At 65.8% G+C, this 25692-nt stretch overlaps 2 protein-coding genes across 3 annotated transcripts in view; one reads left to right on the top strand and one right to left on the bottom strand.

The window, feature by feature from the left end:
* Positions 1-20178, bottom strand: part of FLNA (filamin A) — a 25186-nt gene extending 5008 nt beyond the window's left edge. The window contains exons 1-36 of one of the 2 annotated variants that reach the window (XM_038588707.1): positions 20049-20178; positions 16525-17012; positions 13368-13616; positions 13179-13276; positions 12912-13059; positions 12326-12444; positions 12163-12240; positions 11909-12071; positions 11631-11831; positions 11008-11145; positions 10799-10922; positions 10580-10716; positions 10306-10499; positions 10086-10199; positions 9846-9989; positions 9013-9136; positions 8766-8926; positions 8588-8678; positions 8328-8497; positions 7942-8059; positions 7582-7844; positions 6779-7376; positions 6510-6683; positions 6265-6427; positions 6015-6175; positions 5751-5921; positions 5232-5355; positions 4978-5134; positions 4158-4347; positions 3979-4002; positions 1405-1652; positions 1212-1307; positions 929-1031; positions 702-842; positions 466-594; positions 86-259 (exon numbers count right to left, since the gene is read on the bottom strand). In XM_038588707.1, the coding sequence (XP_038444635.1) occupies positions 86-259; positions 466-594; positions 702-842; positions 929-1031; positions 1212-1307; positions 1405-1652; positions 3979-4002; positions 4158-4347; positions 4978-5134; positions 5232-5355; positions 5751-5921; positions 6015-6175; positions 6265-6427; positions 6510-6683; positions 6779-7376; positions 7582-7844; positions 7942-8059; positions 8328-8497; positions 8588-8678; positions 8766-8926; positions 9013-9136; positions 9846-9989; positions 10086-10199; positions 10306-10499; positions 10580-10716; positions 10799-10922; positions 11008-11145; positions 11631-11831; positions 11909-12071; positions 12163-12240; positions 12326-12444; positions 12912-13059; positions 13179-13276; positions 13368-13616; positions 16525-16897 (5860 nt within the window). In that variant the 5' untranslated portion in view covers positions 16898-17012; positions 20049-20178. The remainder of the gene's footprint in view (positions 1-85; positions 260-465; positions 595-701; positions 843-928; positions 1032-1211; positions 1308-1404; positions 1653-3978; positions 4003-4157; positions 4348-4977; positions 5135-5231; positions 5356-5750; positions 5922-6014; positions 6176-6264; positions 6428-6509; positions 6684-6778; positions 7377-7581; positions 7845-7941; positions 8060-8327; positions 8498-8587; positions 8679-8765; positions 8927-9012; positions 9137-9845; positions 9990-10085; positions 10200-10305; positions 10500-10579; positions 10717-10798; positions 10923-11007; positions 11146-11630; positions 11832-11908; positions 12072-12162; positions 12241-12325; positions 12445-12911; positions 13060-13178; positions 13277-13367; positions 13617-16524; positions 17013-20048) is intronic. The other variant, XM_038588708.1, reaches the window with a different exon arrangement.
* LOC119878133 (collagen alpha-1(I) chain-like) lies at positions 17134-25692 on the top strand. Its single transcript, XM_038588857.1, has 7 exons — positions 17134-17209; positions 17316-17975; positions 19476-19603; positions 19656-20194; positions 20683-20830; positions 24944-25303; positions 25366-25692. Exons 1-7 carry the CDS (start codon positions 17134-17136, stop codon positions 25690-25692), a joined length of 2238 nt encoding a protein of 745 aa, XP_038444785.1.

Below are 25692 nucleotides of genomic sequence, written 5' to 3'. Positions count from 1 at the left end.
CGACTGCTGTATGCCCAGGTGCGGAGGGGGACCGTGGCCACCCTGCCACCTACCTGCTTTTGTCACTGCTCCCAATGCCACCCACCTGTGACCCTGGCGGTGAAGGGGCTGCCTGGGATGTGCTGCTCGTTGTACTTGACCAGGATGCTGTAATCCCCGGGCAGCACGGGCAGGTAGGAGACGCTGCATGTCCCATCTTGGTTGTCGGTACAGCTGATTTCTGCCTTGGAGGGGCCCTCGATGGCCAGGGACAAGCCCCCTAGAGAGAGTCACCGGTGAGGATGGAAACCATGCCCAGGACCGCCGCACTGAGAAGGGAAGAGCCCCCGTGGGCAGGCCGAGAGGCCAGAGGGGCAGCATGGGGAGCCCCACTCGGGAAGCGTCTCCCCTGCGCCCGGCTCGCCACTGGATGCGGGCGGGGGCCCCGCGGCACACAGCCCAGCTAAGGTTCGAGGCGCCGCTCACCCTCTCCTGCATCCTTGGTGTTAACGGTGAAGACGGCAGGCTTGTTTACCACTCCGTGCGTGAGGCCAGGCCCGTACGCAGTGACGTGGCCGCAGTTGACATAATCCACGTAGAACTGCAGGGGGCTCCCTAAGGCAGGACAAGGGGCCATGTGCACGGGGTCTTGTGTCCCCTTCCCGGGTTCCCCACCAACCCAGGTCCCTTGGAGGCGGCGACAGCGTGCTATCGAGGCGCACCTGGAATGTGCATGTTGTCATAGCGGATGTCCATCTCGTGCAGGCCGGCTTCACTGGGTGCATAGCGAACGGTCACAGTGCCGTCCTTGTTGTCGGTGATGGCTGGCTGCGCCACCTTGCCCGAGGGCATCCTCACCTCCCCTGCGGGGCAGCGGGGCCAGGGTCAGAGCACCCTCTGGCAAACCCTGGCCTCTGTGGCTCTCGAGCTCTTTCCTGCCCCCACTCACCCGTGATCTCGCCTTTCTTGATGGTGAAGGGGATGACAAGGTCGAAGGGCCTCAGGCTGGTCACATCCAACCCATTGACACCCATTAGGGGTCTCTCCGGGGCCTGCGGTGGAGACCAGAGGGCCTGAGTGAGGGGCCATAGGAGGGGCGGAAATCCCAGGGGAAGCATCTGGGGGTCCCTCCTCACACGTGGCAGGATGGGGCCTCACAGGACACCCCACTAGCCTGTCCCCAAGTGTCCCCCAGGGCTAGGAGAGCCCAAATGAGGCAGGTGAGGCCGTACCCAGGTCTGCTGGCCACCCTGGGCATAGGTGTAAGGTGGGGCCAGCTGCTGAGGCCGAAGCGGGGGCTGCGCTGCGGGCTGGTCCCCAGCTAGAGCCTGCGGAGCAACACAAAAGGGGTCGGAGAGTCTAGTGTCTGGAAGGTGGGGACAGGGCAGGCTCCACCCCGGCCCCTCGAGCCTGGCCCCTCCTGACCGTCACTTGGAAAGGGCTGTTGGGCACGTGCTCGCCGCCAAAGCGCACGCAGATGACGTATTTGCCCGGCTGGGGGGCCGTGTAGAAGATGTCAAAGGTGCCGTCCTCATTCTCCACCACGTCCACGTCCACCTCGGAGCCGTCGGGTGTGCACACCGTGCAGGTCACCTTGCCCTTGCCCGCCGCCTTCGTGTCGACGGTGATCACCGTCTCCTCCCCGATCTGGATGGTGGGGCCAATGCCAGCACCTGGTGGGGCGGGGCGGGTCCCCAGAGGGGGGGCCGGCGTGTGAGCTCGGCACCGGAGCTGCTGCCATGCGCCTGCCGCCCGCCCGGGCCTCGATTGCCACCACCAAGCGCAGCCAGGCCTCCCCCCCGCCCCCCAAGCCGGGACGGTGAGGGGTTTCTCAGAAGGCAGGAAAGGTTCCCCGAGCCGCCTCAAGCCAGGGAGTCCTGTCTTGGGGAGAGCCCTCCGTGGGAAAGGCCGGATGGGTGGCACACGGGTGTCTGGGACCAAGGAAGGGCCTGGAGGCCCACGAGGCCACCGCTGCTGCCAGGACACGACTTGTCCGCTGCCACCTCCCTGGCCCCCGTGGCCTCAGCCGGCGCCGTGGGCCAACACGGGCCCCCTGGCTGGGTCCACAGCACCTCCGCCCCTGCAGCCTGGCCCTGGCAGCGCCACGTGCAGATGCGGTGAGGCAGAGAGTCCTGCTGCAGCGTGGGGTGCGAGTGTGACACTTGCCCCCCGCCCAGGCCTGAAGGTGCAACTGGAGTTTCCTGACAACTGAGAACACTCGCTCAACCGGGGGCTCGTGCTGAGGGGTGGCCGGCGCGGCCCGGCACAGGCAGGGGGCTGGGAGCGGGGAAGCAGGGGGGTAGCGGGGTTAGCACCCAAGCAGCACAGCGCAGCAGGCAGTGGCAGCACCCAGGGGAGAGAGGGACAGGGGGCCCAAGCCACAGCCACCGCCGCTAGGGTGCAAGGGCAGAGCAGCTGAGCAGCCTCTAGGGCCCCAGAGTGCCCGAGGAAAGGGGGGGGACAGTGACGTTATGGTTTGAGCCTAGCCGTGGAGGCCTGGGGGGCTGTGGGCTGCGAGGCCTGGCAGTGAGAGTGCTTCCTGCAGCCCGGCCCCGCGGGGAAGCAGCTAGGAGCACCCAGCCCACTCAAGGGCTGTTTAAGGGGTCCCCCTGGCCGGCCTGCCGCTGAGCTCCCCCACTGGCCGAGGGCTGCTGCCGCGCCCGGCTCCGCGCTGGCCTTCCACGGCTCCCTGACGCTCTAGACCTGGCCCCTGCCGCCCGGCCCGCCCCGGGAGGCGTCACCTCCCCCCGGCCTGCTCTCCGCGGCTCGTGATCTGGACCCCCGTCCAGTTAGCGGCTGGCACCCTGACCTCGGTCACCTCCAACTGCTCGCTTTCCCCGCCCAAGTCCCTGGGCAGGTCTTGGCTGCTCCATCCTAACTACCCTTCTCGAGTTGGCTCCCCGCTTAAGCCGCATGGCTGCCAAGCTGGCCCAAGCCACCACTAGGTCTGATCCAAAAGTGGGGTCTCCTGTCGGGCTCTCTGCCTCCGTTCTGCGCACGGCGGCCAGGTCAACAGAGACCACTCCTTCGACCACGTCTTGGCGCTGTTCCCCTGGTCCCGAGGCCCTGGCCCCCGCCCTGGGCACACGTGCCTGTCATCTCAGACCCTGGCGCCTACGCTGCCAAGCCGTTGGGCCCTTGCCCAGAGACTCTAGCCACCCTCTAAACCTTGTCCTGGCTCCCCCACCCAAGCTCCAGGCCTGCAGCCTCCAGAGGCTCCCACGTAACTGTCGCCTCTTACCGGGGTCCCTGGGGTGCCTGGCTGGGGCGAGAGCTGCCCTCCCATGCCCAGGCAGGAGAACCTCCATGCCTGGTTGGGTCCTATCTGAATAACGTCACTGCTGGGGAAGGGGGCGGGGGGAGGGAAGGAGGCAGGGAGGGCGGGCAGGCCGCCGAGTGCACTTTGGGGCTCTGAGGCTGGGCTGGGCCCTGCCATGCTACCCGCCCAAGCAGTCGACGCTGGTGCTATTGCACTACCAGCCCGCCCCACCCACTCATGCAGTCTGTTCCTCCCCCGGCCTGGGACACACAGGCCCCTGGGACGTGGGGATGGAGGTCTGCGGATCTGGCCAGGGCCCGGGACTCCCACTGGTAACGGGAGACCCCTCGTCCCCTCAGCCCGCGCAGGAGCCCTTGCCACGGAAGGAGGAAGTGAGAAGGCAGGGCCTGCTGCTGCCCACCCCTGGGACTTCCCCAGGGTGCCAAGATCCCCAGACCCCAGAGCCCCTCAGTGGGGTGCGTCTCAGGATGCACCTCACCCCAAAGCTCTCAGCTGCAACCCGACGTCTCAGGTGGGGAAACGGAGGCCCAGAGAGAGGGAGGGCCGGAGCACTCACGCTCTGCTCTGGAGGCCTCCCCGGGCGCTAACCCTCCAGCTCCCCCTCTATCCCTGCCAAGAGCTGCAGCTGGAACTGTCCTGGGAATCGGCACGGAAGAGGAAAAAGGAAGCTGCCCTCTGGGCAGGAGGGGCATTGGGAGTGGCCCCAGCAAGCAGCTTACCTAGCCCGTGACCTCCGATTGACACTGAGGTGAGAGGGCAGAGAGCAAGGAGAAAGGTCAGGTGAGTCACTCAGGGGGGCGGCCCCCACTCCCACACGCCGCCCCAAGCAGCGAGCCCTTGCACACAGGCACACCCAAGCCCCGTGCTGAGCGCCGCGGCCGCAGGCAGGCCGGCTCACCTGTGACCGTGCACTTGCTGGCGTCGCCGGTGGGCACAGCCCGGACGCGATAGGGGGAGAAGGGGATCTCGTCGCCACCATACTTGATTAGGATGGTGTAGCGGCCCGTCACGTCTGGCACGTAGGCCACCGTGTACGTGCCATCGTGGTTGTCTTGGATGTGCGTCTTCTTGGGCTTGCCCTCGGGGTCCTGTGTGGCAGAGCATAGCGCAGGCGGTCGGCCCGGGGCCAAGCCAGGCCCAGGAGGGCCTCAGACCCTCTCGGAGGAGCCAGCACCCGGGGCCGCCTCCAATCACTCAACCGCTGTGGCTCCAAACAGCTGCCTGCGCCCGGCGCCAACCTTTACTTTGCCACAGCCGGCCGGGATCCAGAGGGGGGTCCCGAATGCCCGATGCGCCGTTGCGTGACAACGGCCAGGGCCGGGGAGCCGGGTGCCCGGCCTGCTTTAGCGCCACGACCACCTCCTGGCCCCCATCCTTCCGCCCCAGGGCCTGCTCCAGCACTCGGAAGAGCCCCCTGGAAGATCTCGGGGTCCTCCTACCCACCCCACGAGAATGTTCCAGGTGGACAAGCTGAGGCAGCAAGGGCTCTGGCTGTGTGCTCAAAGTCCGCACTGAGCCAGTGTGTGCGTGGCAGGGGGGGGCCCGCGCCCGTCACCGGCGGCCTCGAGGCAAGGGATCCGGCCTCGCTGGCACGGCTCCCGAGGGAGGCCGCGGACCTGGGCTGCTGCCCCCTCTACCGCGCGCCGCTCGGGCCTAGGCTCCTCTGTCCCTCGCCTCCCGTGCGCCTGGGGCTGCGATTCGCCAGGCGGTCAGCTCACCGTGATCTGCACGGCCAGCAGGCCCTCTCCCGCGTCCTTTGCGTCGATGGTGAACTCCACGGGCAGGCTGGCGGGCACACCGGTGGTGTTGAGCCCGGGGCCGCTGGCCTTCACCTTGCTGGCATCGTGTGTAGGCAGCACCTTGACCTTGAAGGGGCTGTGGGCCGGGGGGGGGGAGGGTTACGTGAACGGTCAGGAGGCCTCCGGGTGCTCAGCGCAGCACCTTCCCGCTGGCGGCAGGCCCGGCCTCCTACCTGCGGGGCACCTCTTCCTCCCCGTACAGCACGGAGATGCTATAGGGCCCCTCCCGGCTGGGCACGTAGTTGACGGTCTGGGTGCCGTCAGCGTTGTCCACGACGTCCACGGGCTCCACCAAGCCTGGTCCCAGTCCCAGAGAGACACTCAGCCAGTTGCCTGGGGTCCCAGTGCCCCCCAAGGCTTGGCTTGCCCTCCTGTCCGCACCTCAGGCCTAGACCTTGCTTGGTCCTCACCTGCCCCTCTCTAGGTACGGTCCTGAGCCCCTGTGACACCAGACACTAATCTGGGTGCCACCTTGGAGCCTGGACCGCCCTCCCCTCCTGCCACATCTGCTCAGGGACCAAGTGTGTCTGTTCTATGTCCTGGCGGTCCTCTGTCCTGGGCCACTGGCTTCCCTGTGGCCTGAGGCCCCTCCATGAACTGCCTGAGTGCCTGCCCCAGCCTCTGAGTGCTGGACATCATCCAAGAAGACCGTGCCCTCCTGCCCGCCCACTCCCAGGCAGGCGAGCACTCACCTTTGGGCCCCTGCACTTTCACCTGCAGAGGGGCCACACCAGCCTTGCTCGTGTCTACCTGGAAGGACTGAGGGAGGTTGGCACGGACCATGCCAGGACTCAGGCCAGGCCCAGAGCACTTGACCTTGGACGCATCTGTCACATCATGCACTGGGACCTTGAAAGGACTGCCTGCAGAGGGAAGAAAGAGGACGGCCATGTGCGTGTGAGAGCCGAGGGCCGGCCACCAGTCGCGGCCCAGGCCGGGCTACGAGGCCCCCTCACCTGGTACTTGGTGGCCACCGTAGGTGACGTTAAGGCTGTAGGTACCGGCCTCATAGGGGATGTATTCCACCGAACAGCTGCCGTCCTTGTTATCCATGCAGGACATCTTGGCCTCGGAGGGGCCCTCGACAGCCAGGCCCAGGCCCCCGGTGCCGGCACCCCTGCTCCAAACAGTCATCCGTTATCTCGGGGGGCTCCGAGGCCCACCGTCACGGCCCCACAGCCCCTGGCCGCCCAGGTGTGGGCTCACCTCGTCTCCACGGTGAACTTGTTGGGCTTGTTGGTGGTGCCGCTCTGGATACCTGGCCCATGGACCCGCACTCGGGAAGGGTCGCAGCCCTCGGTCACAGGCACTTGGAAGGGGCTGCTGGGCACAGGGCTGCCATCATAGGTCACGTCCACGGAGTGGAGCCCTGGAGGAGGGCAGGCCGGGTCAGGGGGCGGCGAGGCCACCCTGTGTCTGCGGCCCCGTCCCCCGGGAGCCCCGGCACGTACCCTCCTCATATGGCGTGTACTCCACTTTGTACGTGCCGTCGCCACAGTCCTGCACGTACGTCTCCGTCAGGTTACCCGAGGGGTTGGCCACACGCGCCTTGACGTGCGGCCCTCCGGTCTGCGTCAGGGCCCGGGCGTCCACGCTGAACTCGGTGGTAGCCTCTCGGAAGACACCTGCAGGGGCGGGCGTGAGGAGGAGGCGTGGGGCTCCAGGGGACCCTCGGGGCGCTGGCCTCCGCCCACCCCCACGTCCCACGGCAGGGCCTCACCTTGGCCCTCGATCCCAGGCCCGTAGCACTGGACGCCCGAGGTGTCTACGGCAGGCTCCACCTGCAGCTTGCTGGGGAAGTTGGGCACGGGCTGGCCGCCGTACTTGATGGTGACCGTATAGGCCCCGGGGCAGAGCGGGATGTAGGTGATGGTGTGTGTGCCGTCACCGTGGTCCTGGATGTGCACCTCGGCCGGCAGCCCCGCCTCGGAGCGGATTTCGATGGTCAGCTCCGCGCTGCCCGCGCTGGAGCAGTCTACGTGGAACTGGCCGGCCTCCCCCGCCGTGGCCCGCTCCAGGCCGGGGCCCGAGCACTTGACCTTCGAGGCATCGAAGCAAGGAACCACGTGGGCCTTGAATGGGGAGCCGGGGATGTGGGTGTCAGCAAAGAGGATGTTGATGTTGTAGTCCCCGGGTTCGGTGGGCACGTAGGACACAGAGCACGTGCCGTCCCCGTTGTCCAGGCACTCGAGCTGGGCCTCGCAGGGGCCCTCCACCGTCAGGCCCAGGCCGCCCATGCCGGCCCCCTTGGTGTCGATAGTGAAGCGGGCAGGGGAGCCTGCGCTGCCCCCCTGCAGCCCTGGCCCGAACGCCTTCACCTGAGGGAAGAGGGACTGGTCAGGCGCCAAACCCAGATCACCTCCCTGCCCCTTGACCCCAGACCCCCAACCTGACCTTTCTCTTCTTCTGGCTACCCTCCCCCCACTGGCTAGGGGCCCCGGGCAGGGCCTCCGGCCATAGGACAAAGCTGAGAAAGGGGGAGGGCGAGCCTGGGCAAGAGGTGGGCCCTCCCATGCCCCTTACCTTGCTAGGCTTGGTGGGAGGCAGCGCTTCCACAGGAAAGGGGCTGCCGGGCACAGGCACGCCATCGTAAGTCACCTCGACCTCATAGGGCCCCTCCTCTCGGGGCACGAAGCGCACCACGCTGTTGTCAGCCCCCAGGCCTGGCTCCACCTTGCAGGGCACGGCTGTGCCTGAGGGGCCCGTGATCTTGGACGCCACTTTGCCTTGGCCACCGGCACCCTTCGATTTGACTGTGAACTCCTGATCTTTGCCGACATCCACCTCTGTTGAGATGACGAAACGAGGGAGAGAAATATGGCAACCGGCCGAGGCAGCCCCTGGGGCATCCTCAGTGACCATGACGGGGCCCCGGCTACTTACTCTCTCCCAGGCCAGACACCTTGATCTTGCTGAGGTCTAGGCTCGGAGACACCCCCACCGAGAAGGGGCTCTTGGGGATGGGATCCCCTCCATAAGTGACATTGATGCCCACTGGACCCTGGAAAGGGTGCAGAAAGGCAGAGTCTGGAGTCAGCATCCTGGTCGCCCTGGCCTGTGCCCTCCCCACTCGGGCACGGAGGAGGGCAAACCACGGGCTCTGCCCCCTGCCCCACCCCCAGCCTTCCGTGCTAGCTCTCTCCCAGCTGGGACTCGAGAGTGGGGGGGGAGCTGTCTGGAGCAGCCCGCCCAGCCCGCCGCTCCAGGAAGCCCACGCGCTCGGGAGGGAGGTGTCATTGAGGAGTGCGCTGCTGGGAGGTCAAGGTTACCTGCTGCACAGGAGTGTACTTGACCGTGTAGGTGTTGTCGTGGTGGTCAATGATGTCCACATCACGCACCGCGTCCCCCTTGGCCAGCCCTGAGAACTGGACGTCCGGCTTGCCTTTGCCGGCCGCTTTGGCATTGATCGTGAAGTGGGTGGGTTTTCCAAGCTCAACGCCTGAGGAAGCACAATGGCCATGTAGGGGCACCTTGCCCCAAGCCTCCTTGTGGCCCCCCGACTGCCCCACAGGGTGCTGCTCCTCCTCACCAGTGCGACTGAGGCCAGGGCCCTCGGCCTTCACCTTGCTGGCATCATGGGAGGGCTCCACCTTGACCCGGATGGGGCTGGTGGGTGTGGCCTGCAGGGAGTGGGAGGAGTAGGGCTCAGGGGGAGAGCAGCACCCCCACACTGAGCACCGTTAGGGGCTGGGGGCAGCGGCACCCACCTGGTCAGCAAAGAGGACCATGATGGTATAGCTACCAGCTCCACGGGGCGTATACTTCACCGTGAAGGTGTCATTGTCGTTCCGGATGATGTCAAAGTCAATGTCGGCCTCAGTGGGGCCCACCACGCCAGGAGCACACTTGATGCCGATGCTGACATCACCTGTGGAGGTGGGAGCAGAGGCTGGGATCGCATCGGGCCACCCCGCCCCTTGCGCACCTGCCCACCTGCCCAGGGCGGGGCCTCACCCTGGCCGGCCTCAGTGCAGTCCACAGTGAAGTAGGTTGGCTCGTGAGCCTTGAGCCCCGTCTTGGCTACTCCAGGCCCGTATACCTTGACCTTGTTCGGGTGGCTCCCGGCTCCCACGTTCACCTGCAGGGCACGGGGGGCAAGGGCAAGGGCATGACCAGCCTGGAGAGCCAGGGCTTTTTCACCCAGTGGCGGGCGACAGGCACACCAAATGGTACCACCACCTCGGGAAGGGGTTTAGTGGTTCTTCAAATGATTAAACATCTGGGTGGCCACCTCGCAGGGCAGTTCCACCCGGAGGGGACGATGTGTCGGGAGGGAGGAGGTCACTCATCCCCACAAACACTTGTCCTCAAACGTTCACAGTGGCATTACTCCGAACAGCCGAAAGGCAAAAAAAAAAAAAAAAAAAAAAAAAAAAGTCCACGTGGTCCGTGCCCACAACAGAAGACTCATCGAGGCCTGAACGGGCGGGAAGTGCTGATTCACGCTACGGGGGGGATAACGAGCGGGAGCAACCGCGTACAAAAGGCCACACACCGTACGAATGCGTCCCGAGCAAACGTCGGGAATAGGCAGCGGCCGGGACGCAGAGCAGCGGTTGCTCAGGGTAAGGGGGTGGAGGGGGGTGGAGGGGGTGGAGGGGGGTGGAGGGGGGACGGGTTTCTTTGCGGATGATGGAAACGTCCAAACGTGCGCAGCGAGCGGACGCCAAGGCACCCAGAACACTAGAAGTGGGGGACCCGGGCGGTGCCGGGGTTCTCTGTAACCGACCCGGATGAGACCCGAAGCAGGCACCCGAGGCAGGTGGGCGACGGGGCGCCCGGCTCACCCGGAAGGGGCTGTTGGGAATGCTGACGCCGCCCCAGGACACCATGGCCGTGTGCTTCACGGGCTTCCTGGGCACGTACGAGCAGCTGTACGTGCCGTTGCCGTTGTCCTTGACCGTTGCGTCCACGGGGCATCCCTCGTTGTCCTGGAGCACGGGCGGGAAGGAGCAGCCGGGGGTCAGTGCCCCGGTCCCCGCCCGCCCCGCGCCCCATGTCCCCGCCCCGCGTCCCCGCCGCCCCACCTGCACTTGCACCCGGAGGGCGGCCTTCCCGCCGTGCTTGGCGTCCACCGTGAACTCCGCCGGCTTATTGACAGCCACACCTGTCTTCTCCAGCCCAGGCCCGCGCGCCTTCACCTGAGGACAGGCCACCCAGGTCTCAGGACATCAAGGGTGGTCCCCCGCCCCCCGCGGGGACCCCGAGTGCCCAGGTCCCCAAGCGGGTGCAGCAGGGGCCCCGTACCCTGTCCGGGTGGAAGTCCTGGGGCGCCTCGCGGATGTCGGCCATGAAGGGGCTGAGGCGGATGTCCTCGCTGTTGCACAGCACGTGCACCGCGTACTCGCCGGCCTCCTGGGGCCAGTAGCGCACATCGCAGGAGCCGTCACCCTTGTCATCACATTCGATCTTGGCCTGCGACGGGCCCTCCACAGAGAAGCCTGGCGACAGCAGCGAGTCCCGTGAGCGCCCGGCCCCACGCGGTGGCCCCCCCGCCCCCCCACCCCAGCCCCCAGCTCACCCAAGGTGCCCACGTCGTCCCCGATGGCCTCCACCACGAAGTCGGCGGACTTGCCCACGACGCCGCCCTCCAGCCCGGGGCCCCAGGCCCGTACCTTCTGATTGCCACACTCGGTGCCCACCTTCACCTCGAAGGGGCTGCGGAGAGACAGCAGGGGCCGTGAGGGCCCGGTGGGGGGGGGGGGGTGCCACCTGGCCGAGGGCTCCACCACGGCCTCACCTGCGCCCGATGTTCTGGCCGCCCCACGTGATGGTGACGGTGTACGTGCCGGGGACCATGGGGTAATACTCGAAGCCGTAGACGCCGTCCCCCAGGTCCTTCTGCTTCACGCGCTCCTCGCCCTCTGCCCGACACAAGGGAGGGCGTCAGGCCTGCCCAGCCGCAGCCCCGAGGCCACCAGCGGCCATCCCAGCTGCAGCCCGACTTACTGGGGCCCTTCACGGTGACCTTGAGGTCCCCACTGCCGGCGCCCTTCGTGTACACCTTGAAGTCCGCGGTCTCCTTCACCCGCACGCCCTTGGGCTGGAGGCCCCGGCCAACGGCGCGGCAGGCCCCCGGGTTACAGGCTGTGGGGAGAGGCCCAGCTAAGCCACCGGGAGCCGGCACCGGGGGACCCCGCCCTCCCCTCCCACGGCTGGGCCGTCCGAACCTGGGGGTCCCACAGGATGGTGAAGGACATGCAAGAAAGAACCGTGCCCCCGGGACCCGGGGGGGCCGGCCCCCCGCCCACCGCCCGCCCGCCCGCCCCCTCCCAGAGGAAGACAGATCCAAGTACCGTTGACCCCGTGGGCAGAGCAGAGAGCAGCAGGTTTCTAACAGCTGGAGCGAGATCTTCTGAAGGTGAAAGCGTGGAGGAGAGAGACGGAGGAGGGCGAGAGGAGGAGGAGGAGGAAGGGCCCCAGCAGGGGAGGAAAGAGCGCCCGGACAGTGGAAGCATAGAGGCCCAGGGTGCCAGGGCAGGGGCTGGGGGGAGTCTCGCCCTAGCTGCGCCCCCTCCTGAGGGAGGCCCAGTCTACAGCGCCCCACGTGGGGGCGGCTGGGACCGGCCTACCTTGGCCAACAGTGACAGTGTAGGGGCTGCGAGGGATGGGCACGCCAGCGAAGGTGACGTGCACCGTGTGGACGCCCTCCATGGTGGGCTGGTAGCTGCAGCGGTACGTGCTGTCGCCCCGGGCTTCCAGCTGAGGCTCCACGGTGCCCTTCTGCCCCGTAGGGTCCTGGATCACGACCTCCACCTCACCCGTGCCAGCTCCTGCCACAAGGGACCGGCTCAGCTCCTAGATGGTCCCTGGACCCCCGCTGCTCTGCCCTCAGCAACAGCCTCCTCACCTGCCGTGAAGATCTCGAAGTAGGTGGTCTTGTTGGCGATGTTGCCGCTGGGCTCCAGGCCAGGGCCCTGGGCAGTCACCTTGCTCGCATCACCCTGGGACTTGTCCACATACACCTCGAAGGGGCTCTTGGCGATATGCTGGCCGGCAAAGAGCACGGTGACCTGTCCCCGGGAGGGGCGGGCTGTGAGGGCAGGGTCAGGGCCTTCCGGCCACTGCCCCCGCCGCCAGCCTCCCCGCGGGCTGAGGGCTCACCTTGTGAGTCCCGGTCACCTCGGGGACGTACCAGACGGAGAAGGTACGGTTCTTGTCGTTGTTGGCTGTCACCTTCGCCTGCGGTGGGAAGGAGCGCGTGAGCCCCGCTCTGAAGGGAGGCGCTGCCGCACCCGCCCGCCCGCCCGCCGCTCGGTGGCCCTACCTCCTCCTGGTGGCCGGCGGGGTCCTCCACGTACACCAGCACCTCTCCCTGGCCTGCGCTTCGGGTCTCCACCGTGAACTCCGCCCGCTTCTTCACCATGTTGCCCGTGGGCTCGATGCCTGCCGGACAGGGCCCGGGAGCTGTGAGCCGGCTCCGAGCACTGCCACCCCACCCCAGGGCCCCTCCGCTTCAGGTCCAGCGTCCTTCGCTGCCATCATCCCTTCAGGGGTGCTCTGAGCTGGGTCCACGGATTCCCAGTGAGCCCCGGCCCAGCGCCCTGCTGCCTTTTTTCTGGAACCCTCGCTCGGGCATGCCTGGGCCCTAGCTCCTGCGCGACACCCTGGCGGGGTTTTGTCTCTGCTGACGGTAACGCAGCCGGCCGCTCCCTCCCTGACCACGCTCCACCTTGCGCTGACTCGGGGAACTTCTGGCCGGGTGGCCAGGTGTGTGCAGCCTCGACCCATTCGTTGGACTGCGAGGGGGCACCTGACAACCCAGCCCCTACGGAACCAAAGGGTTCCCAAGACCTCCGAGCCCCGAGGAGACGCGGCTGGCACGCAGGGCATCCCCAGCCCGCCCTCCTCACCTGGCCCGTAGGCTCGGGCTTTCTTCGGGTTGAGTTTGGGCCGCAGGGGAGCCCCTGGCTTCAGCTTGGCCTTGGGGAACTGGGACAGGTAGGTCATGACGGAGTGCTCATCCACATTGGGATCCACGATTTCCTCGGGCGTGATCACCTATCACAGATGCCAGATAGAGGCCACTTGAACGCCAGGCCTCAGGTCCCAGGATGTGACACAGCTCCCCACGGGGACCGCAAGCCCTGGATGGCCCCACGCAGCCGGGCAGGGGGTACCTGAGGGATGCCCAGCCAGTCATCAGCCTGCTGCATGGCTTCCCTCGCGTTGTTCACGGGCTTGCTGGCGTCCCAGGAGTCCCAGTCAGGACACAGGCCTGCGGCGCAAGGAAGGCTGTGGGTTGGAGGGGGAGACGTCCGCGGGCCCCCTTGCAGGCCGCCCCCACGCCCCTCTCCTTCCCCGCTCACCTGGGGCACAGCTGTCGACGAGGGCACCCAGGGCCCGGCCGCTCTGCCAGTCCCGGCTGAAGTTGGTGATGGGGAGCTGCGGCAGCTTGTTCTGAATCCAGCCCAGGAGGCGCTGCTTGGGCGTCTGCTTCTTGGCTTCCTCATCCTCCTCCTCATCCCACATGGGCATGGAGATGGAGTAGTGCAGGATCAGAGTCCAGATGAGGCCCAAGATCAGCTTCAGGTTCCCATCCACGATGGCCTTGCTGTCTGTGAGGAGAGCGAGGCCTGAGCGGGCAGGGGGCCGCCGTGGGCGTCGCTGTGTGTGTACAGGCCGCGTGGCCACTCCAGGCGACTCGGGGCCCTAGGGAGGGGGCGGGGCCCCCCGAGGGTGGCACGCCGGTCACCTCTCTGCTAGGCTCCTTGGGAGTAAAGGAGATGAAAGGGACCGCGGGGAGGGACAGATCCCCACCGTACAGTCGGAGGAGGGGTGCTGCTGGAAGGGCTCTGGGGCTGCCCGTGTCCTGGGGTCCCCAGGGGAGCGGTCAGGACAGCGCGGCGCAGCAGGCCTCGACACGGGCCCCCTGAGCTGACCCTAGCGGGGGCCGGGGCCAAGGCCAAAGAAGAGGAAGGCTGCCCAGTGGGGCGGTTGGGAAAGCAAGCTGTTGCCTCAGGGTGGGTGGGCGGGTGGGCCAAGGGCCTGGCAGGGGAAGTGGAGGCAGGGGAAGTGGAGGCGTTGGGCAAGGACCCTTTGGGTGGAGGATGTGAGCCCCACCCCCACTTCCTCAGTTCCCCCACCACCCCCCACAGACCTAAACTGGGAGCGGGCCTGGGGAGGGTGGCAGTGAGGACAAAGGAGCCGCCGGTGGCGCTGCGTGGCCTGGACTCGAGGGGAGCCAGCAGAGATGGGGTGCCACCTGGGGTGCCGGGCAGGACACATTGCAGAGAGCCCCTCACCCGGCCTGAGGAGGAGGGGAAGGGGGAGGGGGAGGAGGGCCGAGCTGACACGCCTGGGTGGGGCACCCGGGGCCCAGCTTGGGAGCTGGGGTGGCAGGAGCCATGGGTGGGGTCCTGGAGTCCTGCTGCCTCAGCAGAGCTCGCCGCCGCCGCCGCCTGCCCTCCTCACCACCTAACGGGGTGCTGGGCCTCAGGCGGGTGGCTGCCAAGCTCACCACAGGGGAAGTGGTTAGGGCGGGCACCCAGCACCCTGTCGCCACGGCAACCCCTCCAGGCTCTGGACCCCACCCAAGGCACTTGTGGGTCTCAGCTTCCTAAGGGTGGGGCCCTGAAAAGGGGAGGGCGGTCTAAGAGCCACTGGAGTCCTGCACCCCCCATCGACATCAAGAGAAAATACTTGTGGGATGAGTCAACTCGAGGGTGGGAGGGAGGGGATGGACACCAGCAAGAGGGCCACCAGTGACAGGCAGCCTCTGAAGCCAGGAGGCAGGACCTCGAGGACCAGCTGAGGCACCCAAAGCAAGTCCCAGACTGAGCTTGCTCCCAAGTTCTGCACTACTGCCGCGCCGTCCCCACTCGGCAGGTGGGGCTGGCGGAGGGGCTTCGGGCCAGGGATGACTGGAAGGTTCAGAGAAGACCGAGGGCCCAGGACCAGCCAGGGCTTCCCAGTAACCCCACCGCCAGAGTCCTGCGGGGACTTGGGACGCACAAGGCCAAGCGCATCAGCCTTAGTGGGTTGGGCTGGGCCCTCCCCCTGGTCCATGGGAGGCCAGCCTAAGCCCTCCTCATCCCCCTCACAAAAGAGGGAGGGAAGAGAACCGGGGCCCAGGGTTGGGAGACAGCCCATTGGAGTGGCCCCGCCCCATCCCACCCCCTTTCCCCAGCCCCGGGGCTAGCCCGCCCCCTCCCTCCCCTAATCACCGCTGCTTTCCAACATTTTTTTGCCTTATATGGCAAAGCTCTGGGAACTAGGCCTGCTCCAGCCAGCTCACAAGAGGAGGAGAAGACGGGAGGAGGGAGGAGGAGACCCCCCCCAGACAGCTGGGGTGTGGCCTGCCTCCCCACATCCGGTTGCCCCCCCACCCAAGGCTCAGAGATGACTCAGCTTGCCTAGACGGAGGCTGGGACTGAGGGGTGGGCCTCAGCCTCGACTGGCATTCCAAAGAAAGAGGTGGGGCCCGGGAGACCTGCCCTCTGAGTGGCTGGGGGCACCTGAGTCCCGAGTCCCTTAGACTCCCAGGCTCCGTAAGGCTCTTGGCCTCAGGGACAACTGGAAGAATTGTGAAGAAAAGAAAGCGCTCCTCCTGCCGCTGTAACACGCTGCCCCCGAGTCACCAGTCCTGGTGCCTGTCCCTGAGTGGCCCCCATCCTGAGAAGAGCCTGGGATGCTGCAGTAGGTCTGGTCAATGCCAGCCTCACGAGTCCGGTGACACGGACGCCGGGTTGGCGGCGAGCCCAGTGCATGCTAGAGTACCTCCCAACCAACTCGTGCATTCTAGATGCAGAAAAGCGAGTTGTACATGGAAGCAAGAGTTTGGCTGAAGCTCCACAGTAACTTGGTGTTGGAGTGGACGACAAACCAGCTCCCTTCACTGGCCAACTCCTCTCAAGTGCCCTTTGGCTAGCCACGGTCCTCTGTGGCCCCCAGTTTCCCCAGGGGAGATCTAAACTGGGGGTTGGGGCCATCTCCAATGAAGGACCCACCAACTAAGGCCAAAGAGAGCCAAGAGCCCTAGACAATGGGACCCTTAAGCTCCAGCACCCTGTTTAGGAACTACAGAAGCTCGGGAAGGCCAGAGGGCCCTTCCCAGACTGCTGAAGGGGGTGGGGGGTGGTGAGCCCCTGGCTCCCCCTCCTCAGGGATGGGGTGCTGGGCGCAGGGCCAGAGCCCGGCCAGTGCCCGCCTTCCGCAGGCCATCTCCCACCGCGGGTGCAGTGGCGGGGGCGCGGCCTGCGGAGGATGTGAGCTCAGCCTGGGCGCGGGCCAGCCGGGGTGCGGCGGGCGGGGGCGCGTAGCGGTCTGCACGCCCGGCCAGCCTGCCAGCGCGCCTTTGTTCTCGAGGCCTGCGTGCAGGAGCCCGGCGGCCCCGGGGGCAGCGGCGGGGCTAGGGTGGGGGGTGGGGTGGCTGGGAGGGGCCAGCCCAGGAGAGAGGAGGACGCGTGGAGCCCCCGCCCTCGACCTCGATCTCCCCCGTGCCACAGGAGCGACCCGCGCCCTCACCGATGGACACGAGCTTGATGCTCTCCCGGTCCAGGAACTCGAGCGCCACCGACACGTTCTCGAGCTGCATCTGGCGGAAGGTGGGCCTCTGGTTGTGCTTGCGGTGCATCTTCTTCTGGCTGAGCACCTCCAGCAGCGCGATGAGCCGCAGCCCATCGCTCAGGTCCGTCTGCAGGTTGGCGATGCGCTTGCTCACGCACTTCAGGTGCTCGTTGCACCAGCGCGTGAACGTGTTCTGCTGGATCTTCTTCCACGGCGCGTCCTCGGCCAGGTCCTTCTCGGTGGCTGGCATCTCGGCGTCTCGCGTGTCGGCACCGCCGCCCGGAGCCGCGCCTGCCGCGCTCTGGCCCGCCCGGGAGTGGGAGCTACTCATTTTGAGGCGCGAGGAACTGAGGGGCGGTGCTGCAGCCTCGGCGAGGGGACGGCCCTTTAATTAAAGTCGCAGGCACCTCCGCGCGCGCGGGACGAGGCAGACAGTGAAGATTGTGCTGCGGAGAGAACGAGCCCTTTAAATGCGGGCGGGGGCGGGTTCCGTGGGGGCGGAGCCACAGCGGGGCGGGGCCGCGGGGTGGGGCTTGGGGCTGCGCCCGCCCCGCCCCGCCCGTCGGAATGCCCCCTTCAGCCCCCAGTCCCAGCGGCGCGGCCCGACCCCGAGGCCCTGGGGAGGTCGCCGCGCCCCGAGGGGGTCAGGGTGCACCCCAGCCCCGCCGCCCTGCACCAGCCCTGCAGGAAACGCTGCAGCAAGGAAAGGCTGAGCGGCGTCTGGCGCTGGACCACTCGGCCTCCGGCAGGCACGCCATACAAGGGACTTTCCTCCTCCGAGGCCCCTGAGGAGGAGGGGCGGTGTTCCCGCTCCCTGAGTCACGCGGGCTCCGACGGTCCCCGCAGCCCCCTGCCCCCTGCCCCCTCCGCACCCCGCGCTCCCCGGCCGCCCCGGGCCGGCCGCGCCTCCGCCGCAGCGCGAAGGGACCCCGATCCCGAGAGCGGGCCCTCGGGGCCGCGGGGCCCAGGCCCGGGCAGCAGCCGCCTCGGCCCCCGGTGCCACCCCGCCCCGCTCCGCTCTCCACCTGCGCCCGTCGTCCCGCAGGTCCCCAGCGCCTCCCACCCTCCCTCCCTCCCTCCCTCCCACTGCGCCCGGGAGGAAATGGGGCACTGGGCCAGGAGGCCGCGGGCACCCCAGGAGCGGGCATCCTTGCAAGGCACTGGGCGTGCCCGTGGGCGCTGGCAGGGGGCCGAGCCCGGCGTGCGGGCGGCGGCCAGCGTGCGCCCGACCCCCGCGCCAGCCACCTGGGGCGTCGGGGCTTTCCTCTGCTGTCCAGGGCGTCCCCGTGGCAGCCTGGGGGGGCGGGGAGCCTTCAAGCCCCCGACGACCTGCTGGGCCGGCTCTGCGCGCTTGGGCCTGGGTGGGCCCCGGGGTGAGCCGAGCACAGGGGGCCCCGGCGTACTCGCGGGTGAGCGCGCGAGGTTGCAAGGCCGTGGAGAGCTATTCACTCAAAATCAAGTTTTTGGTGGTCACACCGGGGAGACCGAGACCGCAAAGGTGCAGCGGCCGAGGCCTGCCCGGACGCCACTGCCACCCTCTTCCTCAGGAGCCAGCCTGCCGGGGCTCACTGAGCGGGGACTCACTCCTCCCGGTCCTCTGTACGTTCCTCTGCAGGGTCCCTTCTCTGCGTTGGCCGAGGAAGGCAGGTCTGTCTCCCACTTGTTAAACCGAACTTCAGACTAGTAGTAAGTCACGTGATAAAGAGCAGAGGACGAGGGCAGCCCGGGCCGCTCGGAGGTCTAGCGCGGCCTTCAGCCCAGGGCCTGATCCTGGAGACCCGGGATCGGGTCCCACGTCGGGCTCCCTGCGTGGGGCCTGCTTTTCCCTCGCCCTGTGTCTCTGTCTCTCTGTCTCTCATGAATAAATACAAATTTAGAAAAGAATCTTAAAAAAAGAGCAGAGGACCAGGAGGCCCGGGTGGCCAGTGCGTCATGCCCAAATATGGCTGAGTCTGAGGCAGCCCTGGACGCCTGCGTTACCCACGGTGGGGCTGCCGTCCCACTCGGCATCTCCCCTGCCCTCCAGGACGCTCACTTTGGGGCTGCCTGTCACCCCACTGGGGTTTCCAGTCGGAGGCCCACCCCATCTGCACTCTTCCCTCTGCTGACCACTGTCAGACACACCTGCACGAAGCACACCACGGTGCCTGGGAACTGGGGGCGGGAACCCATACGGACCTCTCCCTACGCAGGGCCCATGCAGGGCGAGGCGATATTTGTCCTGGTCTGTCCCCCTGCCCCACTGGAAAGCAAGTTCCCAAGGACAGAATTACACGGAGAATTGGTTTTCTCTCCACTAAGTGCCATCGACTGGGTCATGTGTTCATTCAGTGACGGTCAGCAGCCAGGGACACTAAGTCGGAGCAACCGATCCATAGTCCGCTCCAGCAGAAAGGAGCACAGAAGGTGGGTGTCCTGGCTTCCCGTCCCACCCTCTCCCTATTTGGGGGAGACTGTCGGTGGGTGTACAGGGGGTTTGGCCCCAGGAAACATAGTATCGCCACCAGATGGCGCCCCATCCCAAAGCCCCCAGATCGGGCAGTCCTTGGAAACCAAAATCCAGCTCTTTCATATTTTCCCTTATTTGGAGTAGATTCTGGGATGTTAGACACACCCCGCCCCCCACCCCACCCCGGGGCCCTCAGACCCCAGGCCAGGCCCTCCTACGGGGGCGCTTGGGCGGCTGGAGAAAGCCGCACAATGGCACGGGGAGCAGAGAGCGGGGCGGGAAGGGCCAGCCCCGGTGCCGCAGGTGAGGACACTCATTCCCTGAGCTCCCACCTTGACCCTGTGGCCTGGAGCACGTGCAGGTGGACCTGCCAGGGGATTTCACCTACTTTTCCTGGACCCGGCTGGCAAGGGCATGTGGGGATGTTGCGCTCACATCCTGACTGGCGGTGAACATCCAGCTCCGCGCCAACCTGGGACGGGGCCCAGCCGGGGAATGTGGCCCATAGGAGGAGCCCCTGCCTTCGCGCCTGGCCACACCCCTGCCCCAGCCCCCATGGAGCGCCGCAGCCCCGGAACCAGCTCCCCGGTGCCCCACGCAGCTGGTGCCAGCGGGGAACCCGCTGTTGTCCCCCCCCCAGGGGCCACACTGGCTGCGGACGGTCCCAGGTGGCCACTCGCGCTCAGCCCGCACAACGTCCTGCTCTCGGGGCCCTTCTTCCCCAGACAGTAACGCGGTGGCTGGCTCACGGGCACCCACTTGGCCCACGTCGCGCCAGACGGCCCGACACCCTATGTCTGGGGGACCCCTGCGGCCTGGGGCTCCCACAGCCCTGGGCGCGGATGGACGTTCGCGGGTAAAGCAGGGCCGGCAGCCCCCGGGCACCGCGCTCCCAAGTTCAGGAATCCCAGCTGCGCCCGGCCTGGGCGCGGTTCCGCGCCGGCGCCTGCGTTCTTGGCGCCCCTCCGCCCTCCTTCGGCTCCCCGGGCCGGGCCGCAGGCTGCGCGGCGGCCGTGTCGCGCGGAGGCCTCACCTGCTGTCCCTGCGAGCGGCCCGCGACTGCGGGGGTGGCGCCGGGGTCGCCTCTGCGCCCGCGCCCGGCGCCTCGGGGTTCCGCTGGCGTCCGCTGAGCGCCGCGCGCCTCCACGCGAATGGGCCGCCGCTGCCCGCCTTCTTTTGGCCGCACCCCCGCCCCGCGCCCGCCCCGCGCCCGCCCCGCGCCCGCCCCGCGCCCGGCCCGGCGAGAAAGCCTTAATTGGTAAAATCGCCCAGGAGCCGGGGGGCGGGCGCGCCGTGAGCTCCAGAGCTCGGCCGCCCGGCGACGCCGCCACCCCCCGCCCGCGATGAGCTCACCGCCCGGCGAGGTCCGCCTGGGGGGGGGCTCGCCTCAAGATCCCGCGGGGTCTCGGGGCCCACGGCTCAGCCCAACGGCCAAGGCCACGCCCTCCAGGGAGCCGCCCACAGTCGCGGCCCCCTGCGTTTGCCCCAAGCCGGGGCGGCGGGGCAAGTGGGGCTCTGCCCCCTGGGCTGGCGGGGCTGCGGGTGGGGTCGCGCGGCAGGCCGTTGCAGGTGTGCACTGAGCTCCTGGCGCCCGCAGGGCCGCCGCGGGCAGGGACCCGAGGAGCGAGCTCCTGACTGCCCCCCACGCGGCCCCTGCTGGGTGCCAGGCCCGGCTGGGAGCCCCCTGCGGACCACGACTGGGTGCAGCCTGCAGTGCGGGAGGGCGCCTGGCCGCGGCCCGGTACTGCTGACCGGGTGGGCACCTCCGCTCTGGCGCTGCCAGGCCCCCTTCCTCTTCCACAGGCCTACTTCTTGGTAGCTTCAGAGGCGGCTCAAATGTCACTTCCTTGGGGAAGGTCACATTAAGAAGTGTCATTTTAACATTTTGCCCACAACCCTCAGTGAGAACTACGGTTTCTGTCCCGAGCCAGTGGCGCGCCCTTGCCGTGGGAGAGTGCTCACCCTCGCACACACGCACATGGACGCAAACAACTGAAATAAACGTTTCACAAAATGAGACTTTTCCTAAGTACCTGAAAAGCACTCTGACCTTTTTTATTCTTTTCTACCTCATTAAAAGGGAGGAAGAGGGGCGCCTGGGTGGCTCAGACGGTTGAGCGCGGGACTCTTGATCTGCACTCAGATCGGGATCTCAGGGTCCTGGGATGGAGCCCTAGGTGGGGTTCTGTGCTCAGCCGGCAGTGGGCTTGGGGTTCTCTCTCCCTCTGCCCTACACCCCCCCACGCAGGTGCGCGCTCTCTCTCCCCCTAATAAATAAATCTAAAATTTTTAAAAGATTTTATTTACTTATTCATGAGAGACAGAGACAGAGAGAGAGAGAGAGAGAGAGAGAGAGAGAGGCAGAGACACAGGCAGAGGGAGAAGCAGGCCCCATGCAGGGAGCCCGATGTGGGACTTGATCCCGGGTCTCCAGGATCACACCCTGGGCCGAAGGCGGCACTCAACCACTGAGCCACCTGGGCTGCCCTAAAATTTTTTTTAAAAAACAAGAAAGGGAGGGAGGGAGGGAGGGCGAAGCTGGTGGTAGCTGCCGAACGCACTGGGCTAGCCACCTACAGTCTTAACACTACAGGAGGACACCGTTGTCCCCTAAGGCCCCCAGGCATTCACTGCCACCTTTGCTAGCTCTACTGGTGATGGCCTTTCCACCCACACCCACAGTGGCATCTCCTAGGAGGGTGGGGGTCTCCTGCTGCTCCCTCTGGTGGGAACCCCCCCACACACACTGCTGGGGAGGGCAGTGCTTTGCGTCACTCGATGGATGAGCACAGATGGGCAGCAGGCATTCGGGTCTGTGGGGTAGCTGTGCTGGAGCTCACGGCCAAGGCTGCCCTTCAAGGACGGAGGCCCGCCCTACCACAGACATTACAACCGGAGCCACTGCAACAGGTGGGGGGGCACGAGGGAGGCTCCAGCCACATGGCTGGACTATGGGACCCCCACCCCCATTTGAATCCTTTTTTACACCTACCCCCCCTCCCTTCCCCTCCACATGCAAGCCAGAAAGGCAGGCAGCTCTTGATCTCTCCTTCCTCCGGGCTTTGGGGGAGCAAAGCTTTGTACGGCACCCACGGCACCCACAGCACCCACAGCACCCACGGCTCTCTGGTGAAGATCAAATGAAATTACAGGCTTTTTCTCCTTGCGTTGAAGGTTCTGGAAAACCACTAGAATCAGTTCCATTCTTGCCACCAAGGCAGGCTGAATCTCCACCTGGCCGTGTCAGTAGTACCAAGATGAACCAACGTGTTCTAGAATTGGAACACAGGGCGTTCTCTGAGAGGCGTTTAGTCAGCTAACCATTCACTGTTTTATATTGATTGAGACAATCTTCCACATAATAATTTTCACAAGTCATGATCTTACAACTTTTGTTACTCTCTGAGCAACGTTTCTTTCTCTTTTTATTTTATTTTATTTTTTTTAATTTTTATTTATTTATGATAGTCACAGAGAGAGAGAGAGAGAGAGGCAGAGACACAGGCAGAGGGAGAAGCAGGCTCCATGCACCGGGAGCCCGACGTGGGATTCGATCCCGGGTCTCCAGGATCGCGCCCTGGGCCAAAGGCAGGCGCTAAACCACTGCGCCACCCAGGGATCCCTCTTTCTCTTTTTAAAAATATTTTATTTACTTATCCACGAGAGACACAGAGGCACAGACACAGGCAGAGGGAGAAGCAGGCTCCCTGCAGGGAACCCGATGCGGGACTCGATCCCGGGACCCCAGGGTCACGCACTGGGCCGAAGGCAGACGGCTGAGCCGCCGGGGCGGCCTCTGAGCAATGTTTCAGTGCATTTGAATACCAGCAGGTAAAATCCAAAGGATCTTTGACATCCTTGAAAACTTCAGTTTTTAAAAAAATATTTAAACAATGTTTAAAGGAGTTTATTTAGGAGGCAGCATGAGCAGGGGGAGGGGCAGAGGGAGAGGGAGAAGCGGACTCCCCACTGAGCGGGGAGCCGGAGGCCCTGATGGGCTCAATCCTAGGACCCTGAGATCCTGAGCTGAGCTGAAATCAGGAGTCTCTGAGCCACCCAGGCGGGCCAAAGAGTTAAGTTTCGTATCAAACTAAAGTATTAAGAAGATTCTGATTTTAAGGAAAATGTTAATTGCTCACTGAACAATCTTCTCCTTGGACACTAATCCTGAGAAATGTGCTTGAGTTGATACATTTCCTTTAACCTTCAACCCTGCTGGGAGCCTAAGTTACACTGTATACTGCTTAGAACCATTCCCATCCTTAAAAGAGAAACTTTTTTCTTTTTTCTTTTTTTAAAGATTTTATTGGGGTATGCCTGGGTGGCTCAGCGGTTGAGCACTTGCCTTCGGCCCAGGGCATGATCCTGGGGTTCTGGGATCGAGTCCCACATCGGGCTCCCCGCAGGGAGCCTGCTTCTCCCTCTGCCTGTGTCTCTGCCTCTGTCTCCGTGTCTCTTATGAATAAATGCATAAAATCTTTAAAAAAAAGATTTATTTGGGAGGAAGAAAGCACACACGCAGGGAGTGGGGCAAAGGGAGAAGCAGACTCCTCGCTGAGCAGGGAGCCTGACTCAGGGCTCTATCCCGAGACCTTGGGATCATGACCTCAGCTGAAGGCAGGTGCTTAACCGACTGAGCCACCCAGTGCCCCAAAGGAAACTGTCTTTTTATTATTGACTTGGAATCAGTGGTTTCCTACCTCTTCCCACCCTGGCTGCAGTTCCAGAAAAATTCTTCCTCTTATTTACCTGTGCACACCCTTCCCAGAAAGCCCCGCTAAAGGCTGAAGATTCCCCCCACCAGCCTCTCTGAGGACTCAGAACCCCCACTGGGCCACACCGTCGAGGCCGTTGCCCTGAGAACTAGGACCCAGCTGTGGGAATGTCTGTGATTGAATTCCTGCACTAGAGGTCCTTGGGCAAGTGTGCGCCCTCTCTAGGCCCCCAATTCCTCCTCTCGGCGATGGCGGTGGTGCGGAGGGCCTCTTAGCTCCCGTGGTCAAGAGTGTGTCTGGTTTCCGGTGGTCTGAGCAGGTCTCCACTGCGGTGGGGCTGGACCTGGGCTACAGGTGCCCAAGGGGCGGGCGCACGGAAGCATCACAGTTCAGCCTCCTGGTACCATTGATGGTGGGATCCCCATAGTGGGGCCATAGGTGGGACATAAAAGGCAGAGTGCCGAGGCAGGTGCTGGGGGAGGGGGTGCTCCTTGGGGAGAAGGCAAACCTAGAATTCCTTGACCTCATAAGGAAACAGCTTGGATCCCTACAGGGAGGGGTGGCATGGGGGAGGACTGAGCCTCTGGGACAGGGGCCAGCATTGCAGAAGAAGGCTTGGAGAGGTGCTGGGGAATCTGATCTTGCCAAAACTCCAAATTCCATGAGGCAGCCTCTGCGCGCCAGAGTCCAAATGCCATCTCCTTCCCTGCTCTGAAAGATAAGCAGCAAGTGCCTGCCCTGCCCAGGGCTGTCCTCCCCTTTACTGCCATGCACTTGTCGGCAGGCCCACGCACCTCCTCCTCCTATTTCAGGAGACGGAGCAGCTTGGCCTGTGCTCTGAAACCCCAAACCCCGCCAGGGGCACGTCTCGAGTCTGTGTGTGTGTTCACACCAAGGCCCCATCTCACCACTCCCTGTGTGGCTTCCTCTTCTCCATCCTGTGACCCAAGGAGAACTGGTCTGTGACCCTCACCAGCTGGACCAGGATGAATCGGAGACCTGTCTCTTGTCCCTGTCACTAGCTATCATCTGATATCAAAGATAGCACCTCTTCTCCCTATGCTCCTAGTTCTGGGCCTCCGGGGGGGGGGGGCGCTTCATTTGTACCCACATTCCCTGAGTTGGCTTCATTTAGAATATGATTGTCACCACCTTTCCAATCCCCCCAGAACAGCTCTTTGCGACCAAGGCCTTCACGAATTCCTAATGACAGTGCAGGCTCTCCACGGCCTTGCAACCTCGCGCGCTCACCCGCGAGTACGCCGGGGCCCCCTGTGCTCGGCTCACCCCGGGGCCCACCCAGGCCCAAGCGCGCAGAGCCGGCCCAGCAGGTCGTCGGGGGCTTGAAGGCTCCCCGCCCCCCCAGGCTGCCACGGGGACGCCCTGGACAGCAGAGGAAAGCCCCGACGCCCCAGGTGGCTGGCGCGGGGGTCGGGCGCACGCTGGCCGCCGCCCGCACGCCGGGCTCGGCCCCCTGCCAGCGCCCACGGGCACGCCCAGTGCCTTGCAAGGATGCCCGCTCCTGGGGTGCCCGCGGCCTCCTGGCCCAGTGCCCCATTTCCTCCCGGGCGCAGTGGGAGGGAGGGAGGGAGGGAGGGTGGGAGGCGCTGGGGACCTGCGGGACGACGGGCGCAGGTGGAGAGCGGAGCGGGGCGGGGTGGCACCGGGGGCCGAGGCGGCTGCTGCCCGGGCCTGGGCCCCGCGGCCCCGAGGGCCCGCTCTCGGGATCGGGGTCCCTTCGCGCTGCGGCGGAGGCGCGGCCGGCCCGGGGCGGCCGGGGAGCGCGGGGTGCGGAGGGGGCAGGGGGCTGCGGGGACCGTCGGAGCCCGCGTGACTCAGGGAGCGCGAGCCGCGCCCAGCGCGTCAGTCCTGCGCCGCTTTCCTGTCCTGGCCGGTTTCTGCCGGTTCGACTTGCGTAGGTCCCCACCCCCGCCCTCCCGACCCCGACACGCCAGCCGGTGA

The sequence above is a fragment of the Canis lupus genome, chromosome X, assembly GCF_011100685.1.
Source record: "Canis lupus familiaris isolate Mischka breed German Shepherd chromosome X, alternate assembly UU_Cfam_GSD_1.0, whole genome shotgun sequence".
Classification (NCBI taxonomy): domain Eukaryota; kingdom Metazoa; phylum Chordata; class Mammalia; order Carnivora; family Canidae; genus Canis; species Canis lupus.
Note: the sequence above shows the minus strand (reverse complement) of the source record. Positions and strands in the feature narration are given on the sequence as shown.